A 21299-nucleotide genomic window follows, 5' to 3' on the forward strand; every position below is an offset into this window, starting at 1 on the left:
ACTTGGCACTGGCTAAAATCATTTCTGGACATTTCTCATTGTAAAGTACAGTATCAATTCTCCTATTGTGTCATGTAAGATATCCTACTGTATTTTTAAAAGGCTCCTATAGTGGTTCTGTGAGAAACTAAAATCCAGAGAAAGTGTTTTGTTGGCCATGCATTACCAATCTTTTGTAAATTTTCCCTGTTAGGACTATGGTATTGGTGTATATTTGGAACCTCTCAGGAAATATTGTCCCTGGCTTTCTTCAAATACTGATCCATGTTTTTCCAGACAGCATCAAATTTTCAGTCCATGCTATATATGCTAAATAATAATGGTAAGATAATCTGTTCATCTGCTTTTTCAGTGAGCAAGTCGCAGGTGTCCTTTAAATTCATCCATAAAAACATTACCTTGTGTGTTTTTTTTTTTTTCTTCAGAAGAGCTTACCTTGGATCCTGGTGGTCCAGGCTCTCCTCTATGCCCTTTAAAACCCTGTAATAGAAGCGCCACAGGGGTTAGATTGAATGACCCCTTCCCAGACAGAATTATGTGCCATTTTTTTAGTAACTGCTTCTGATATTGTTCAAGGTGTTAAATGTTTTTGATTTCATGGGTAAATTTGGTTTTATGGGTAGGATTTGATTTTACCCATAATTCATCACAAAGCCACTTACAGGAAGTCCTCTGAGTCCATCTCTGCCTGGGGGTCCAGGCTCTCCCTGCTTACCCTGAGAAAAGAAGACACACAGATTTATACCTTAAACATTCACTACTGACAAGGACTGATTGGCTTTTATGTATGTAAGTATGTTTGTGTGTGTGTGTGTGTGTGCATGTGTGTGCGTGTGTGTGGTGGCGGGCGGGTGTGTATGCACTGGGTGCAGACAGGTACATTTCACCCCACACACTCTTCTGCTTCTGATGAGTTGCACATAATCTCATCAGCTGCTGTTTAGTATAATCTTATTATCCCAGGCATTCCGAAGTGACAGTTTTCAGCAGTATCACACCATTGGATTACACAGGATCAGACAGAAGAAGACACGGCTTTCCTGGCAATCTTATTGGACCATGACGGCTCCTTACCGGTTCCCCTGGCTCTCCTGGTCGACCATCCTTTCCCATCTTTCCAGCCATCCCCTGTAGAAAAAAAGAGTGACATGGGGATTTTTGTAACTAAATATTGCGATGAAATATTTCTTAATGGTTTAAGAGGCAGCACAATACCAGTGCAGAATTTAATTCTCAGTACTCAGAGCACGCCTTGTATATAATCCAGTTATAGTTAACCTCTAGTAGGCGGCATGAAGCATCTTCAGAGAATATGCCTGCAAATTGTTCCTTTAGTGTGCAGTGTTTCAAGTATTTCATGCAATCCACTTGGAAGACAACACAAGGTTATTTTTGAGAAAATAAAATACAGAAGGAAAGTACTTGCTTGGACATAACAACCATTTAAATATCTGTCTTACAAAACAGCCATTGAGACTTGGTGTGTAATTGGTACTGCCAGTTCAACATTTTGCTAGATAATTCTACTGATATTATATATATATTATATATATATATATATATATTCATAGGCCACAGTCAGTCATTACACAAATCTCCAAGAAAAAAACATGTGAGACATTTTATTGCAACCAACTATTGGTCTCCTTATTATCAAACCTAAACATGTGAGAAACCCCCACCAAGTCTAAAATAAGCTTGAATTTTCAGGCAGGCATTTTATTAATGATCACTAAATGCCAGAGCACCATTCCATTTACAGAGCGTAAAAGAAAATCCTGGCATTGCTTACTGTAATAATTACTTATTATAATACTTCATACCACTGAGCAAATAACATGAACAGTCTTTTACTCTGTGCTAACCATGGCCTGCTTGCCCTTAACACCCTAATGTCACTCTAATATCACTGCTATTATACAACATCAGACATCACTAGCACTACACTTACCATTAACCCAGGCAAACCTGGTGGCCCCTGGATCCCTTTCATTCCCTCTTTGCCCTGTAGGGAACATATGGTAAGCAATATGTTGGTATGCAACTTTAAACCAGTGCTTTGGGGTCAACCATCCTAATATAACATTGAATTCAGAAGGTAGTCCATACTTGTGAAATTCTTTGAAGACAAGGCAACTTTACTTGTAAAACTTCTCATAACAATACTCTGCTCATAAAAAAAAAAAATGTTCACACCTTCTCTCCAGGGGGTCCTGGAGGACCCATGGGTCCAGGCTGACCATCTGTTCCCTATAAGATAAAACCACATGAAGGAAAACCTTTACAGCACTCAGACACAAAGAAACACAAAGAACCTTTATCAGTACCAAATCAGTCACCACACTTAGTTGAGAACAAGCAATAGCAAAAACCAAGACAATCAGGAATAGAAATTGAAACAGTCATAGAAAAAAAATCTAACATAGTGTTAAGGTTTTTCTATTCAGGCATAATATTGTAGGCCTAACCCAGTAAGGACTGACCCAGTTTATGGACTACCTATTATGTGGTTAGATTGAATGATCCCCTAATTGGTTTTTAAGCAGATCCTGAAATATACTTGAATGAGTACAGGAAGCATTTGACACATTGTTCTCTTAATTTTATTTAATTGTTTTAATTTTCTTGCTAAGGTGCTGAACCTCTATAAACAGTACAGATTTATTATTGCAGATAAAGGTATTCTCATATCAGGCCATAAAAGCAGCAATTCATGAAATTGCAGTTCATAGAGAGTAGTTATATATAAAACTGCTCAATTTCTGTGCCCACAGGAGAAATCAATACTGCACGCTGAATGCATTTTTTTTTGGATATGGACTTTGGAATGGTATTAAGAGATCACCTATTTTTGCCCTACTGCACCTGCCTTTCTTCTATAATATATGGAGGAGGTCTTTGCTTTTTCATGTTTAAATGAGTAAAAACAGAAAACTAACAATGAGAATAAACAGCAGCTGTAGCAACTCTCAGAATAGATAACTTGATACTGTGGGTAATTGAATGTTTTCTCCAGTTTGAGAGGATGACAGTAACAAAACATTTGATTGCATGGCATTTCAGAAATTGAGCCGTCAGCCTCCCAACACTGTCTCCCACAGATATATTGTAGTGGGGGAAAACTGGCAGATGGTAGTTTAGCCAAGAAGCACCTACTTGCTTATGAGGTAGGTCTGTTATAGCCTAGACCAGACTTCCCAGCAAAAATATTATGCAAACTTACAACTAAGCAACAATACAATATTATTAAAACGTAAAACATAATAAAACTGATGTGAAGCTAATGGTCAATCTATCGGCAATCTCAGCACTTTTCTCAAGCTATTCTCATATGCTTTGATGATAAACTGAAATTTTAATAAAGATGTGCTTTGTTTATTTTAAGACAACAAGTAACAAGTAGTTGCTGGCTACTGTGGGAAACGTACAATACCTTATTCTAGTACAGGCTACAGAAGCCTGACAATCAGTTGTCAAAGGGACATTTGTTTGGGGGCATGGTCATATAGTCATGTGACTACCTAAATATTTACCACTGGTCAGACTGAGGCTGTTCTGTGGCCTGTCTGCTAGCACTGCCAGGTGTGATACTTACAGGTTGTCCCATAATGCCTGCAGCTCCTGGGTAACCGGGAGCTCCTGGAGGTCCCTGAAAAGACAAACAGCAGACCTCATGGACATATTGCAAATACAGATATTGTATGGGGCTCTGAAATAGTACCAATATGGTATCATAAAGTGTCTTGTAGGTATCTGTCTATCTGTTTATCTGTCTATCTATCTATCTGTCTATCTATCTATCTATCTATCTATCTATCTATCTATCTATCTATCTCTCCATGGTCCAGTCTTTCTTTTTTATGATGAAATTTTTATTATTTTCTCAGTTTCCACATAAAATACGTAACAGACATCACACACCACAGGTACAAAGTTTTGTGTTGTTTTTTACAGGTTTACAAGTTTTTACAGGTTTTTCTGGAAAGTTTTTTTTTTTTTACCTTGTCACCCTTCTCTCCAGGTGCACCCTGAGGTCCCCGATCACCTTTTATCCCCTGGGGCAAGGAATGAAATAATATTGATTGAATTATTCAAACAAGGACTCAGTATTAATAGCCACAAGCATCAGATATGGCAAGTAAGGACACAGAGGCTGTGTTTTGTAAATTCCCTTAGGAGTCACAACATACTGTCAAGCAAAATCTAGGCTCACACAACCATGGACTGCATAAAAGTATTAGAACGGATCTCAGGAAAAAAATATTAAATAATATACAATATTTCTCACACAGAGAAACTTATCCTTGACCACTCTCCATTGGAGAACTGTGGGAGGGTTATCCGTCAGCTCAGATTAAAACCATGGCACGTACATAGAAAATCTGATTTGGTTCATTATTTAGCTAACCTATTGACTACACCTTTTAATCCATTGACAAAACCATCAACCTCTTCCGCTGATAAACTGATAGTGAATGAGGTCAGTTCCACTTACATAGTAAAGCACTTTGAGATCCTTGGTGATGTATAAATGCAGTAAATTATGCTGATTACAATAAAAACGATGATGATAATCATCATCATCCTCATCATCACACATTATAATCATAATCATCTCAATAATAACCACAACAATTTTTTGAATACCACACTAATAACTGAAGTACATATGGCAATACTGAACAGCAATATATTTTTAATGATTGTGTTATGTCATAGAGTCCGATGGTGGATACTCCCACAGGGGAGGGTTCTGCATCTTACCTTAGCTCCATCTGCCCCAGGGGGACCGGCTGGCCCTGTTGGCCCAGTTGGTCCCTGCAATCCCACAAAAGCCATTAAGTCATTTATTTTCATATGTCTAATTACAGCTGTATAAACTAGGTAAAAGAGAAATTCCCTGGGCCATAATCCTTCATTAAAAACCATATCCATAACCATAACTCTTAACTACGAATGTACAGTATGCTGTTAATTTGTTGCTGATCATTAGTTGAATAGTCAATTACAGAAATGGCCTATTCCAATTTACAGGCTTATTGTATTTGGATAAATATAAATCTATATGTATGTATAAGTTGTTGCAAAAAGTAAAATAACATGACCAACGTCATGGTTTTGTAAACTGTATTCTCATACTAACACACCATTGAAGTAGCCTCATGTACTTTTCAAAGTAAGAGGTCTGGCATGTTGAAGCCCAGGTCTATGTGTAGCCCGTGGTCACCTGTATTTTTAGGGAACTGTTTGAAACAACTCTCTGTTTGAATTAGAACTGCCTTCTTTGAAGTGGTGCATTACACACAGGTATATTTACAGGACATACCTGGTACCCATCCCTGCCATCTTTTCCTGCAGTCCCTGGCTGTCCTTTGTCCCCCTGAACTCCTGGCATGCCGGGGGGCCCAGCGGGTCCAGGCGGGCAGTCTGAGCACACATCCTGCAAGGTCACAGGAACACTGTCACAATGTGTTCCGCTGTGCATTTACCCTTCACAATGATGTCATTTTTAATCATTTTACAATATGTTTACCCTTCTAGCCTAACTACGTTCTAGTTCTAATTGAACGTAAAATACTGTGTACACAGAATCATGAAGATAAAACTAGTGTGTCGCCTGTAACTATTCAAGACTCATCAATACTTTCAGTACTTACTCCAAATGAGGTCGTGTCAAACGAGAGCTTGAAGTGGTTGCATTACTGATATTAGTAACACTAAACACATGCATCTGTTGCCATACAGTTAACATTGCTGATGAGCTTTTGCCAAAATATCTTCCATTTTAAATATATCAATAAATACTATCCACACAGATTAAGATAATTGCAAGTCTCTGTTAATAGACAGCGATGTACAAAATATGTTACAATATATGCAGTGGAAGCAGCAGTCATTTTGAAACTGGACACTCCTTACCTTCAAATCTAACTGCGACAGGTCTGCAGCTTTTCCCTGGGAAAAAGATGGAATGGCTGTCAACATAGTTACTTTATACTTTATGGAAATCCAGCAACGTCCCTTCGGGAGGCACAGTGTAGTTATCGTTCCGACAAGGCGTTGGGTTTCTGAGCTGTTATCAGACTGATGGACTTTATCAGGCTTCATGTATATCAGCTATGACTCCCACCCAGAGGTAAAACTTACCGGCTCTCCAGGAGACCCTTTTTCTCCCGGTCGTCCTGGTAATCCCTGTCAATGAGTGAACATATTACATTGTGAATTACAGAACTGCTCTGAATGAATGATATGGGGCCAATCCAGCTAAATACGAGAATGAAGACAGTGAAGACAGACAAGGCAAGCGGCAAAATTCTCCAATAGGATGCAAGGCAGAGAGCATGTCTGGAAGAGACAATTACAGTAATAAAGATAAAAACTTTTCACAGAAATATGGAAATATACTGCTTGGAACAATAAAAAACTGTAAGAAATGATATCACTCAAATAGCAAGTATACCCTGCTTTACAGAGGAGTTTGCAGTGATCCCACTAATTATTGGCTGTTGAGAAAGGTGCCAGTGATTTCAACAGTAGGAAACAAAAAAAAGCTGGAACAAAAAGAACTTTAAAAAGAAAATTATACAACGGAAAGGATCAGTTTTAAAAGAACTGAATACTTTGGGAAAGGAGATGTCTGATTAAGATATTTACCATTGAGCCTACTGTGCGATTGAAGACAGACACACAGTAATCCCTTACCATTTACAATTCTGATTATTGTTGCTCTACCATACCTCTATTCCAGACCACAGTGCAATATAAGAAGCAATGCAAAACTCAGTCTGTGCATCTTATGCCCTACAGACAGAAGTTGCCCATAAGTGCTGATCTAGAACCAGATTCCCCAACCATAATTCTAACCTTGACCGTTACAAACAAAACAGCAAAGCTGGTCCTAGATCAGCACTTATGGGTACCATCTAGCCTAAGCAAAATGCTGTGCTCTTGCATCCTGTCCTGCCTCATGTTCAGTACTTTATCTCTATATTTATTTTCTGCATCACTGTACCAAAAAGCTTTTATGAGTGCATTACTGGTGTTCAGAAACGCTTACCTTTCCTGCCATTTCTATTAAGTATTCCCCTGTGAACAGTGCAGGATTAGTGTATAATGAAAATGTCACTGTTGTGTGTCGATTGTACTTACGTTGTGTCCAGCAGGCCCCTGTGGGCCTGGAATACCCGGTAGGCCTCTGGCACCCTGAATTGATGTACAGAACCATTAGACACACGTACAGGATACATAAACGCCCAAAAATTCAAACAGAAATAAATCCATTTGCAATAAAATACACTATTACACCTTTCTTTAATTACGAGTTAAGGACAATTGTTGAATGAATCCAGAGTTAAGCAATTTAAATAGAAGTTTAAAACCTTTCTCGAACATAAGAGCACAGTATATGACATTGTTTTATCATACAATATAATAAAATGAACAAATCAGTTCTTTATTCTAAAACAACATAACTGAAAGTCAGAATTCTTACCGCAGGTCCTATTTCTCCACTGGGCCCAGGAGGTCCCTAAAAGAGTAACAAGTCATTGTGTTTAACTGTAGCTGTCACTGTGTTTGACTGTAGCTGTCACTGTGGTTAACTATAACTGCTTTTAACAGTGACCATGCACTCTTGCAGTAAGCTAATGTGCTTTAATTGGCACAGAAGAGCAGTTGTAAAATGAGGAACTAATGCATTACACTTTCAACAAGCTTTTCACAACTGACCATCTCCAAAGGCACAGCAACAAATTAAGACAAATAGAGGTATGCCTTACCAGTGAACTCATACATGGGTCCACTCACTGTGTGTGTATGTGTTTGAACAAGCCTGTGAGGCAGGTCCAGTGCAGACAGACCTCAGTGCAGCCCCAGTTGTCTCCTTATATCCCAACGTCTACGTAGTATTTATGACTTTCTGTGCACCCCTGTGGTTGCAATTGCACCCCTCTGTATTTTCTCCTGGTGCCGAGCCTGCTGTGAAGGCATGTTTTACAGTGTGTAACTGCATGTGTGTGTGCTCGGGCCAATGAGGGTCATTACCGGGGGTCCTGTCATGCCCTCTCCAGGGGGGCCTCTATCACCTGGAAGTCCCTGTAGCCCCTGTGCTCCAGGTGGACCCTGGAAAACATCACCAGATCTGAGCACCAAAATCTATCAAATGATATTTCACGCATGATGCTGTTAACTCTAAACTACTCCGACGTAATGGAAATCAAAAGCATGTATTCATTTGAGTTCAGCGTTTTTTTTTTTTTTTTTCCATTTGCATTCAACCAGTTCCCGAGGACTCTTTGTCATCACAATGAGTTCTGTTGCAATAATCACCCGGCACACCATGTATCCGCGTACACACAGTAACGACCGAGCGCTGTAATATAATACAAACAGCAGGGCTTATCTTTATGCAAACATATTTGCTGTCTCGGCACAGTCCCGTGGGATTCATTGATTAATGACCTGATGGCATTATTAAATCAATAAGCCACTAACCTCCAAATGAGCCAGATTTATCAAATTGCGTCTTGTAAACTTTCCGATTATATTGCCCTCTAAATATTTCTCCTTCAGCCTTATGAAATTGCTTTATTGACTGCGGTGCAGCAGCAGGCTTGCTGGGAGGAACCGAGCGGCGCAGGCCGTCGGACCGGACTTAAACGCGTTATCTGGCTTTATGTATATCAGCGCTATTAATCTGTGTCACCGCATATCATTTCATTTGGACTCTCTGTAGAGAGACATTAATATGCAGTGTGTGTGCGACGGAGGGCTCGCACGCAGCCTGCAGGACTCAGGCACCTGCTGCAGAGGCCCGCCTGCATATGGGGCCGCAGATGTTGGCGGCGGTGGAGCAGCTCTGAGGAGATCTAAAGGACTGCGTCATTTACTGAGCAGACAACAACGGCGGCGTCTCACTAGGAACGCAGTCACTGGAAATGAGCAGTAACAAATAAAAGGGACAAAATATATACAAATCCAGCAAATATAATTTCAAAGCTTACACAGAATTGGAAGGGATCGAAGTCTCATTTTAATTAAGGTGTTTGCATAAATTTCCAGATGTCAAGGGAAATATTGAGAGACTATGAAAACTACACAAATGAAGTAATCACAGTTGACTCCATCAGCCAAATATTACACTGTACAAAGTATATATCATGATTTTACTTGTTTAGATGCCTCTCAATTCACAACATGTTCAACAATGAATGACTGGAAATGGAAGGGCAAAACACACACACACACACACACACACAAATCAATCGTTTCTTTCTGGGGACTTCCCAGAGGCAGGTCACAACAGTACGGCATTTGCCAAGGACCTGTCTCTCTGGGTGTTGGGGGAGGGGAGGGTTGAGGGGGGTGGGTGGTTGGTTTATTCAGAGGTATTGCTGTCCCAGCACATTTGTAATCACATTACCTTGGGGCCCTGAGGTCCTGGCAATCCCTGCGGTCCAGACGGGCCCTGAAATTCCACAGATCGAAAATGAATTAGCGCTCACTCAGCACAGACAGAATGGACTAGCGTTCCTGGAGCCCTGCGCCACCATTACAGGCCATAACCAGGCCGATGTTTACGCTAACGCGCAGCGCTGTCACGGCCCTGCAAGGGCCAGGCTTTTGTCTGCCACTGGCACAGAGCTGGGAGAGGCTGTTGCTATGAATAGCAGCACCTGTAGCTTGAGATTTTATGGCCCTCTCCAGTTTAATGTATCACAATTAAACTGCCGTCCTGCTGTTTCCGAGGCACGGTCAGCACTTTCACGGTGAGGCTTCGGCGCAGGACAAACTTTTAACATGTTTCTGATGCTGAGCTGAGAGGAACAGAATTTGACTGGGGTCAAATTAGCTAGGTCGCTCACATTGGTTTGCGAGCACTCCCCTTGACAGAAAAATAAATCAGTTAATAAAACTATTTTATATTGCAGATTGACTGAAGTAGTACAAAATAATATACAGTTTGTATGTTCAAGAGTGGCCTAAACTGGAAGAAACAAGACTCGGTTGTCTTTGGACAAGTGCCAAAACAAGGATGTTATTTTCCTTTCTTTAGTTTCTTAGAAACTGAGTAAAATTACACAGACCCCAGATGCTATGGAATAAGTCTGAGTGTGTGTGTCTTACAGGTTGTCCGTCCTTCCCCTTTCCAGGTAATCCAGGGATTCCAGCTACGCCCATCTCTCCAGGGCGACCCGGGGGACCGGGGCTTCCTTCTTTGCCCGTTTCTCCCTGGAAAGGAACACAAAGTAAGGACAGCGAAATGGATGAATACCCTGCCACTTCACTTCCCTCTGCAACAGTGCTCAGCACGTCACAGGACGCACTCACTTACTGAGCGCTGGTCTGAGGTCAGTATTGCTGACGGAAGAACGGATCCCCCCTGACAGTACATTCCCTAAGTTTTTAGCCATTTGGCATGTTGCTCTGTTACCTGGATTGTGTGTCACAAAGGATGCTGAGAGATTTGGGAAGGAGACAGATCATACTCATATCCTTTCCCTGGCTCCCTGCTCTGCAAAGTAAGTAATCATTTCGTGTGACGTCATGCTCCATGTCAGCAGACAGCGACGGATGCTGTGATAGCTGTGACATGTACTTCAGCATCTTTTTGCAGCTCCATTCAGTAATACAATGCAGCCCAATACCAACCAATACAGATTATAATACATGCAGTCATTTCCAAATGGACTCACAGAGGCAAAAATAAGAGTCAAAAATTCCCTACAGTTAAGTAGAGGATTTTCAAAAGACATCTATTCCTAGTTTATTGATTTGCTTTCTTGCCTGAGTATGTTCACGTGTAAAAACTTTTTCACAATGGATACTTGCTTAACTGTAACTCTCAATGTTGACACTTAACTGATTGAAATCTTATCAAGACGTTAACCCATTATGTCAATGCATGCACAGATAGCACAGCGATTGTAGCAAATCCAAAAGCTGACCACCTGAGACTGCAGTGTGTTTTGTTACAGTGATGGAGCAACACCGTGAGACTTTTGCCCATTTGGCCCTAAAGTGACTGATCTATAATTGGGCAGAATGCTGGAGCTTCTAATGATAACCTTTGCCTTACACGTAAGAGCCACTGATTCCTAGGAGGCTTGCTTCCCTAAGACTGTGGCACTCCTTCACATTTAATGAGCTCCGATTGGCAGGTCACCACCGGCTGAACACCCAGCTGCTTAATTAGAGGTGTTGATTGACGTGATATTACAAAAATGGACTTGTCCAAACAAACAAAAAAGGTACCATGATCTAAGGCACAAAGACATGTCAGCTTTACCATGCTACTCCCCTCCCTGGACTCTCTAAGATGCCTGCCGGGCTCTGATTTATATATGTATATATGCATATAATAAAAAACATATTATTAACTTTTTCCTGATATTTTCCTGATTCATTTTGGTGACCGCTAAACTTAGCACAATACAACACTTGCATTTGTGAATCACAGTTAAGGACAACTGTTGACCGAACCCAGTGATCATTCTCATAGATGCCACTGATAAAGAGGGGGATGGCAAAAGAAAGTAAACGCCAGGGCAAGGGTGGCTGTGACCCATGCAGCACTGTCCTGGGTCACAAATCACAGCTGCTCCACCTGGTCATAGCCACAGAGGGCTGATGGGATTGTGCATTTTACGCCATGCTATGACCTATTGACAGTAAATACCTTCTCCCCCGTCGGTCCAGGTGGTCCAGGCAGTCCAGCTTTCCCTGGGATCCCCTAGGTGACAAACAGGAAGATAAATGATCAACTCTCATTCAGGACACTGACCTACTGGGCCTCTACTCCACTATCTGCAAAGACACCTGTCCCATACAAAACTTTTGAATGGACGTACCACGTTGCCTGGCAACCCACGAGGACCCTGAGGACCGGGCAGCCCTGGCGGACCCTGCGACCAAACAGAAGTCAAATTACGGAAAGGCAGGCTTTGTCCACATCAGCACAGAGCTGCAGCCCTGATCAGTGCAGAAGGGTTATCAGAACCGTCACTTTGACCAGAACTCACTGGGTCTCCTGCCCGGCCGCTTTCACCAGTCGGTCCAGTATCTCCCTTTGGGCCCTGCGTTTGAAAGTGGGAAAGAGAGCAAAGAATATGACCGCCTCATGATTAATGACTTAAGTACACAGACACCAGGCTCATAAGAGAAGACTGTAACTATTGACTTGACTGGCCTTAAATGTGATACTGTAGTATGGCCATAATGTCATTATCCTGAGTCAGGTGTGTCACACTCTGTGATGATCTTACCTGTGGCCCTGGTGGACCGCGCTGACCCTGTTCACCTGGAAGTCCCCTTTGCCCCTTAAAGAAGAGGCCAGAGATTAGCTGAGCATTGAAAAAGTCTGACTTGTTTTTACATTTATTCTTACATGAATTTCTCCATATTATTTTTGAACTGCAAGTCTGTCTATATTGAAAAGTCAATAGTTTTGAACAAATATAATTTAGTATATACCAATAAAAGACTTTCACTTCATGACTTTTTTTTATTAATATCCACATTACAGACATCAATCACAACATTCTCACAGGTACATCTTCTGTGTGTACAGGTTAGCATCCTGGTCATTTCCTATGGTAAGCATCCTGGTCATTTCCTATGGTAGTTTCTGTTAGTTTTGTCATTCATGTCTAAGAAATAAAAATCTCACAAAGTAGACACCATTTCATGGATACACCTCACTCATTCGGTCCCAAATGGTAGAATGTGTTTCTCAGCTAGTGTGTGCTCGTAATCTCATCCACATGTTATGCCAATGACATGCTGTTACATTAACATCTCTGAATTCCAATAACAAAAGGGTAATGCTGGAACCATTACATCAGCAGGAAACCATTAAAAAGGTGTCAAGAGAACAGCGAAGGGGGAAACCTTTTCATTATTGCTACCCATTAAAACCACAGGTGCCAGAGAGCCTGTTTCGAGATGTGACAAAAAAACTGAAGGCCCAGCTCCATGAGAATGACTTTGCAACATGCTAACACCTCTATAATAGAGGCTTCATGTAATCTGATGGGTTTTGAACAGCAAGGTCCAATACTGATAAACTCCAATAATTGCAGGACATATTTCATTCACATTATAATAGATAAACCATATAAATCTACATATGCACATGAGCACTTGGTGTGTTGAACTTATACTGATCCATCACATCATACCAGGTTTCCTTGAAAAAGGTTTGCCATTGCCTGGATAGAACGGATTGGCGCCTTCCTATTTTTCAACTCTTTATTATTATCTTTACATTCCATGGCCAATTTCAGAGATTGAACTGAAAAGAAACACCGCCAAAGGGACTATTACTGCTGTACTGCATGACTGATACTGCGCAGTGTGATAGCTATTGTAGGTGCCTCTGCAGAGTAAGCCTGACAAAATTAAATATTTATTGCCACCTAGTGGTGAATTCTACACATCACAAATTCCCTCCAGCATAGGCTTCTCAAAGAGTCCAAATGACTTCTGTGTGGACTGGGTTACTCTATTGATGCACTATGATGCTATACCAATGGACTATGATTCAGCTAAGCTACATATATAAATGTGTGATACAACAATGCATGTTGTCAACCTGCAAATTACTCACAAGTTCTCCTGGTTTCCCTTGCTCTCCTTTTTCTCCTTTCTCTCCGGGTTTCCCCTAAACCAAGGTAGGTGTTAAAGACCAGTGAGGGTGCTGTCGGTTCTCGACGGTCATGCAGGCTCTGTCTATGAACCAACAGCCATGGGCGTGCTCGTAAATGCAGTTTGTGTGAGTACACAGCTAGCCTCTGGGCACACAATGGCAGCTCCGGTTTGTCCTTCAAAAACTCGAAGTTAGCCGCTGAAGCACTCAAGGGTGTTTGCTGTCTCACAATCACCTCAAAATCGGATTTTCAGAACTTTTGCCAGAGCTGTTTTTATAAATGGTTTGAGTGCAAAGGCCCCAAAACAATATGTTCTGCTCTACAGCCTGCAAGCGAAAAGGTTTGTAATCAGTATGCCAACTCCAGGCTGGGATGCTCTTTAGAGAGACCGATTTGGTCAGAATTAACCACGCGCTTCTAGATAAAGTGAAGGCGGTAAACATGCAGTTACCACAGAATCATTAAGATATCAGAATGTCATACTGAGTGCTTCTAGCATGTTTATTAATTTCTACCTGAACAGTAAATATGGAATTTATCAGCAAAAACAAAGAAAAAATAAGGCATATTGTAATTTCATTGAAATAGCTATTTGATAAGTGTTTATTTGATATATAATTACTTACTGGTTTTCCAGGCTCCGGGATTACATTAACAGCCTATACAGAAGCAAACACACATGTCATGTTGTAATGTATTCATTGCACATTGCACATACATAATGTAATATTTCAAAAAATTAATCTTATTTATGTTGTACATGTATGTTCTGACAATTGTTTGCAGCAACACTGCAGTATCAGGCTGCTTTTGTGATGTCAACACTGTGATGATGTTGTTTGTTTTCCGCATGAAATGCCGCAATCATTACTCACATTTCCTGGAAGTCCGGGGGGTCCCTTGGGTCCCACGTCGCCCTGAGGCCAGACAGAGAAGCCAAACGTTCTGATTTTGGAATGTTAATGGCCTAATTAAACCGAATTTCCCTCGACGGCCATTACTGTAACGTAACGCGCTGCTGTCGGAACAGTTCCGCTCAAGGGACTCTGAGGGAAATGTCCACTCGATGCAGGTGATATGTTCTTGTCAGAGAAGGACATGCAGCCTGGTGTAAACCACTGCTCTGTCTTAGCCATCCATAACATGATGTTGATGATCTCACTCTCTTTCACTCACTGAGGTATGGGTATTTATGGTTGACTGGATGCCATGAAAAAAATTCACCTTCCATTGTAGGCATACTGAATGATATAGAACTTGCTTTGCGCAACTCAAATGCATAGTGCGCTGGTTGGCTAAGTTGTGCTGTGTTTTCCAAAGCTTTTCCAAACTGATCTGTGTTAAACCCTACATGCCTCCATGTCACCCACCCCTCCACCTCACCTTGTCACCTTTATCGCCTTTAGGTCCAAATGGTCCATCCCGCCCTCTTTCACCCTAATACAGGAGATATTACAAGGTAAGACATGACCACATCTTCAGAAAACAGTATACATGGACTCAATACTACTCAGCATGAAAATCAGGTCTTACATCAACTCAAACAGTAATGGATAACTACGCCTGACACACATTATTCCATACATGACTAGAAAGCCTGAGAGTCTTCCATTCTTAATTAAAACACAGTTAAGTTCAGTTCTGAACTGAACTGATATTACTTGCACAGCTACAGTTGTACTCAAGAGTTACAATGGCAAAGAAATGGAATGAAAATAAGCTTGTAATTAAACTGATTTTTATCAGTGTGTCATGAATGGAATCATCTTTTTGATTTTGCTCAGTTCCACTTGAAAACTCAACATCTCTAACCTGGATTCATGAATCAATGTGCATGCTGTTGTGCATTATTATTCCTTTATTCCTTATTCATTATTATTCCTTTATTATTATTCCATTATTCCTGTTCAAACTGCAGGAAAGTTGAAAGAAAAAGAAAGAAACACGTAAACAATATACAGTGCACAATTAACATATTGTATAACTCTCAGGTATGAGTGGTGATACAGACTAACTGCATTCCAACTCTGCAATTCTGATACAGAGCTGGAGTTGGCTAAAAATGAGAAAGTGTTTGGACCTACAATATTCTGTCAATCACTCACTAGTACCAACCAATCAAATGATTGAATGAACTTTACTCTCTGTAACAAAACAGTAATATCGGTTCATATCAATCACCAATACATAACACCCCCTTCCATACTGGAGGTTCATAAAGACTCGTTCTTTCATGTTCAAAAATCAGAACTATGGCAGTAGAATGAAGCAGAACAGCAGAACGGGGAATTGGTTTATTATTTAACTGAAGGAACTCAGCAGGAATATGAGACGATTTGGGGCTGAATTTGTGTCAGTGGTCCTCACCACTACACCAAAGTGAAGCTCTCTTGCTTCAGCATGGGCTGGTATATTAACTGCCCGGAGACTGTATAGCAATTAATGTGTCTCTTGTCACTGTACCTGGCTGCCTTTCTCTCCTCTCGGGCCGATGGGTCCTGGAGGTCCCGGCAGGCCGGCCTCTCCCTGGAACAGAGAGAACAGTGCGGCTGCTCACTACAAACGCCGTTCCAGCTCTCTTCATAGGAGGGACAGCTTCCTGCACAGAACACTCACCCTCTCTCCAGCAAGGCCTCTTGGCCCAGGTGGGCCCTCCGCACCCTGAAAAAGAGGGAGATTTTATCAGGGTTACTTTGGGTTACAAGCATCTGCTCATCTGGTATGATCAAGGTAAATTCTGCAAAATTAACCACGTGTACGGTATGACCAGGGTAACATCTTCAAAGTTATCTGCTCATCTGGTATGATCAGGGTGACATTAAACTTCTGTTAAGTTATTTACTCATCTTGTATGAGTCAAAGATCTGTGAAGTTACTGTATCTACACATCTGATATGAACAGGACAACATCAGAGTTATTTAAAGTCATCAGCTCATCTGGTATGATCAGGGTGGCATCAAAGTTCTATAAAGTCTTCTGCTCATCTGCTATGATCAGGGTGACATTGAGGTTCTGAGTATCTGTTACACTGATCTCTTGATTGTTGATGAAATTGCTTTGTCTTCTGCCAGCATTTCAATCCTGGTGTGTGGCCATGCTTAAGGCACACAACCCAACCGTATGCCCTCCTCTATCTGACGCAAATCACACCCTACCGTCAGCATGCTGCTCTGCGTATGAGAGCTCTGTCTCCAGTAGCAGCAGTTTACAACACCTCAGAGTGCCTCGGGCTGTTTCTGTTCTTAATATTGCTTTGAAAAGTTGTCATCCGAGTCTATGTGACCTGCCATTCATGCTAAGCGCTAGGGGTTTCCTGGTAATGGTTTAAGCATACCTTTGGGCCTGGTTTTCCAGGAAACCCATCTAGGCCTGGTTCGCCGGGTGGTCCCTATGAGGAGAAGAGGGAGATCAATTCATCCATTTTTTTGATACGACATCATGCAAAATAATGTGGAATATATAAAAACACTCCCCAATCACCTCCACCCCACACAAGCACCTTTAAACCACCCTCATTTACCATCAGTTATTCTTTGTGTTAGAGTGTTGACCAGCAGCAGTTAAGCACAGTTCATTATAATGACAACCTCACTTTATAGCCAATTTGGATCTTTGATTCCTTCAAGGAGTCTTAAAGAGAGCCGGACGGTTAAATCGATAGCGTTGTAATAATGGAGTAAATCAATTGATGACTTCAACATCTCTCTGCGCGTGGCATGCTGAACAGCACTGACCTTTGCACCGTCGTTGCCCGGGAAACCGTCCAGCCCATCTTTACCAGGTAAACCCTACGGAAGAGACCGGGGAGTCGATTAAAGCCAGCCGCCTCAGACTGTGGGCGGTGTTGACACTGTGGTCAAGGCACGAATAGAATCACAGCATGTACCTCCAAAGGGACCCTCCATTCACGTGTAAATCGCGGATTAAAGACCATTTCACATGCACATGGCTCGAGTGTATGTTTATGCTACGCAGTCTCTTACAACTTACAGGTTTTCCTGGCTCTCCCGGTTTGCCTGAGAATCCGATTTCACCAGGTAGTCCCTGAAATTTTAATTAAAAAAAAAACATAGAATTAACCATGACACTGAAACAACTTGAATGAATAAGTCCCTGAAATCAGTAGTGCAACAAGACACATCTTTCAGCTCCCGGATACAGTCTAATCTGATCTACTACATACATAGTATCACTCTCTTTCACCAAAGACCCTGTGTGTTGTGAAGCTGAGATGACTCAGCAAACCCCCAGTGTCTGTCATTTGTGTTGTAATGTGTGAAAATGCTCGAGGTGAAGAATGGATATTTTTTGAATATTTGTCAATAGTTGTCATGACTTACTGGAGGTCCAGTTTGCCCAGGGGGGCCGACACTGCCAGGTGGACCAGGAGGACCCTAAAACAGACAGGGTGTAGACAGGGCGTAATACAGCAAAGAAAACCAAACACCATCAAAAGAGATCATGCATGACATACAGATAAAGATGGCTGGTTGGGTATCTCCACATCCAGTAATACAACTGATATCCACTAGAGGGGGACAGTGAGCTGCACATGATTTCACTGTTGGCAGTATGGAACAACTTGTATTTAAATAGCCCAGCCATAAACAATTCACCTAATATTGGTTGAAGAGGATAATAAATAAAAAAGGAATTCATTACATTTTGTGGATACATGAAAATGCCATTTTATTTTTTACTTCCACCTAAGCATTTCCACAGATATTGTTTGGTGTGTAGTAACATCAGGTATGTGCTGCATGGAAAATAATTTAGCAGAATCCACAAGGTGGGTCCAGATGGAAAATTTGTCCCCTGTTTGCAAACCGCAAACTGATCAAACACATGTGACATGTGGCATGTGATAGATCACACATGACGGAACTCCTTAGCCTGTTAACATGAAGTCAGTGGTACTGTATGTACCACCTTACCAGTTTAGACTGCGTTTGAATATGTTTTATGAGTAATCTGATCCAGAACAAAACATGGCAACAAGATCAGAAATATGTGTATGGTGTGGTACATTCTTAATACATTCATACTTACTTGTGGTCCAGGCAATCCATCTATGCCAGGCAGGCCACTTTCCCCTTTCTTTCCCTGCAAAAAATTACAGCAGTTAAGTTATTATACAATTCACATTCATTTTGACATAACCATGTAATAGCTTTCATTAGTAAGATATAGCTGTCACATACAGGTTTGTCCATTAATTTTAATCACATTCAAAGTCCTTACAAAAGACCAAAGAACATGTAATGATTTTTTGGTACTGACTGTAGGCTTGTGCTGCCCCCTGCTGGGCTAAATAAACCCCTGCACTTTGTGTTTCACCTTGAAAGCACCGCTGTCAAACAGACAGCTCCTTAATGGCGGCGCACGGGCGACTGGCCACAGACGCAGCATGCAGAGCGGTACGGCCAGTACGGCCGATGGGCCGAGCAATCGCCCCGTCAGCGGGGCCGACAGCGGCATTAGCGGCCGCGACTCCCCTCCAGCGGAGCGCTACTCCGCGGAGACCGCTGCCTCGAGGACAGCAGCGCGCTCAGTCACATCACTGACCCGGCCAAAAGCCAGTTACAGTAGGTGCAAGGCAAACGGGCAAATGAGAAACAGATAAAGCATTTTCCCTGTGTGTAAGTAAGTTCCATCAGATATCCTATCCACCCTTTTACAACAATTTAAAGACACTTTGTGTTCCCATGATAAAATAAAAATCTCGAAAAGTGTTTGGTTGGACATACCATGCATGTATTAGCTTTGTAAAGGACCAAGCAAATTAGATTGTAAGGTAAACTGACTTGTCCTGAGCTTGCCATTTTATAAATAAATGTTCCTTCGTTTTGAAAAGGGTTATATTTAAAAAAAAGAAAAAGCTACTTCATTTTTTCCAAACTCATTAAAAATAGATACATGTATTAAATGAGGAAGGCTTGGAATTTTTTAATATCCTTTACCTTTAAGTAAGATGAGCATACATACATTGATTGAATGAAATGAGCCCAGTTTACATAAAATGCACTTTTAAGCACATGAACATACAATTCTCACATCTCTTTATAAGAACAAATTCACAAATCACAAATCTGAACTGGCAAACACTGCATTCAAATGCTAAATAATGGAAGTGGAACAAACAAAGATCAGGTGAAGCTCTGATGCACCTTAATATCGGTGTAACTGTTACTCTGCCCTTATACTTTGTGTGTCTGTGCAATAAGCCACACAATTATTCAGGCAACGTCATCTTAACATCGCAGTGCTCCCACAGTTTGATAGTGTCTTCCTTTATCTTCAGCTGTAAATTTATCCATACACTTACTGTCTAACAGCAACCATGTCCAAAATGGCGAGCCCTGCCACACCCATACAACTGGTAGACATGACACACACCCATTACCCTCTGTTCTCTGTGTCTCTGCAGGAGTGCCCTGTTTGTTGTGCTATGGTTTGTTGAACCATAATGGCTTTGAGGGATGTGTGGTGGCCTTGTTGTACAGTGAACCAAAGTCATTACTTTCTGTCACTCATCCCTGCAAAGCTGAGACCGGGTAACAATCCAGAGCCTGCCACCACACTGCTGTCCGCCAATCTGTCTGACTTTGAGCCTCATTCAATGAATCTGTTAAGTATTTTGTACTGAACTTTGGCTAACAGATGCAGGGAAACATTAGTGTTTTGTAGGGCACACTGCACTATTGAAGATGATGCTGAGATCAGTGTTCTCTGAACTAAAGGAAACATTTTCTGCAGATGTAATGGAAATCAGAAATGAGCTGGCACGATTCCACAGTCACAGCTCCCTCCAGTGGTAAAACACTGTTACTGCATTAGCCTCGCAGTCAGTCAGGGATTAAGTGAGAGCAAGCACTGTTGCTAGGGCTGCTGCCTTGGTCGCAACCAAAAAGTAACACTTGCTTATATTTGTTATTCCCAGCATAAGGGAACAAAGCATTTTGCACTTGTACTGCCTATGGCCCAAAGTGAGTCCTGTGAGAGCAACACACGGGTCTCCTATCACCAAGGACAAAACATATATTTACACAATATTCAAAAAGAGTGATGTTTTACCGCCCTTAAAACCCTGTTGCTTTTTTAAAACGTTATACCATGGGAAACAGAGCATTCCAATAGGATACATGCAAGGAAGACTGGTGAGGGCAGCTCGTATGTGGCTACCAATAAAAAATGGTATTATCTGTTAATATCTGGATTTTGTCCTTAGCTCAGAATATGGAATTTAAGCTGTTGAGGGTTATGATTTTTTGATTAGTGACTGCCAATATGGTCTGTAAGTGCTGAACAGCAAAACTTGGAGTTTCTCCTTCTCGGCCTCCGTTCAGCCCACCTGCACTAAAGCTTTGTCCGTACCTCTGAAGGAGAAACTCCAAGTTTTGCTGTTCAGCACTTACAGACCATATTGGCAGTCACTAATCAAAAAATCATAACCCTCAACAGCTTAAATTCCATATTCTGAGCTAAGGACAAAACCCACAAAATTCAGATTGAACACAGTCCCTGGTTTCCTTTGGAAAACGTTCTGTTTGCTTTGAGGGGTGCACATGCTCATTACCTGACCAAAAGACTGCTGAATAACCAGAAATATGCATTGAGTAGGTGGTGCGGTGGTGATTGGAAATAGTATTTGT

The 21299-nt window shown here is 41.5% G+C and overlaps 1 protein-coding gene across 1 annotated transcript in view; it reads right to left on the reverse strand.

Annotated features, from left to right (window-relative positions):
* Window positions 1–21299, reverse strand: part of col22a1 (collagen, type XXII, alpha 1) — a 70257-nt gene that overhangs the window by 6420 nt on the left and 42538 nt on the right. Inside the window, exons 24-54 of the mRNA XM_036515661.1 lie at window positions 18697–18750; window positions 17988–18041; window positions 17638–17691; window positions 17382–17435; window positions 16982–17035; window positions 16263–16307; window positions 16110–16172; window positions 15030–15083; window positions 14522–14563; window positions 14273–14305; window positions 13607–13660; window positions 12264–12317; window positions 12021–12074; window positions 11850–11903; window positions 11678–11731; window positions 10126–10230; window positions 9422–9466; window positions 8044–8121; window positions 7493–7528; window positions 7150–7203; window positions 6148–6192; window positions 5920–5955; window positions 5327–5440; window positions 4765–4818; window positions 4002–4055; window positions 3596–3649; window positions 2197–2250; window positions 1952–2005; window positions 1075–1128; window positions 663–716; window positions 436–480 (exon numbers count right to left, since the gene is read on the reverse strand). Of these exons, the coding sequence (XP_036371554.1) occupies window positions 436–480; window positions 663–716; window positions 1075–1128; window positions 1952–2005; window positions 2197–2250; window positions 3596–3649; window positions 4002–4055; window positions 4765–4818; window positions 5327–5440; window positions 5920–5955; window positions 6148–6192; window positions 7150–7203; window positions 7493–7528; window positions 8044–8121; window positions 9422–9466; window positions 10126–10230; window positions 11678–11731; window positions 11850–11903; window positions 12021–12074; window positions 12264–12317; window positions 13607–13660; window positions 14273–14305; window positions 14522–14563; window positions 15030–15083; window positions 16110–16172; window positions 16263–16307; window positions 16982–17035; window positions 17382–17435; window positions 17638–17691; window positions 17988–18041; window positions 18697–18750 (1713 nt within the window). The remainder of the gene's footprint in view (window positions 1–435; window positions 481–662; window positions 717–1074; window positions 1129–1951; window positions 2006–2196; window positions 2251–3595; window positions 3650–4001; window positions 4056–4764; window positions 4819–5326; window positions 5441–5919; window positions 5956–6147; window positions 6193–7149; window positions 7204–7492; window positions 7529–8043; window positions 8122–9421; window positions 9467–10125; window positions 10231–11677; window positions 11732–11849; window positions 11904–12020; window positions 12075–12263; window positions 12318–13606; window positions 13661–14272; window positions 14306–14521; window positions 14564–15029; window positions 15084–16109; window positions 16173–16262; window positions 16308–16981; window positions 17036–17381; window positions 17436–17637; window positions 17692–17987; window positions 18042–18696; window positions 18751–21299) is intronic.

This window comes from Megalops cyprinoides, chromosome 21 (genome assembly GCF_013368585.1).
Source record: "Megalops cyprinoides isolate fMegCyp1 chromosome 21, fMegCyp1.pri, whole genome shotgun sequence".
In the NCBI taxonomy this organism is placed as follows: domain Eukaryota; kingdom Metazoa; phylum Chordata; class Actinopteri; order Elopiformes; family Megalopidae; genus Megalops; species Megalops cyprinoides.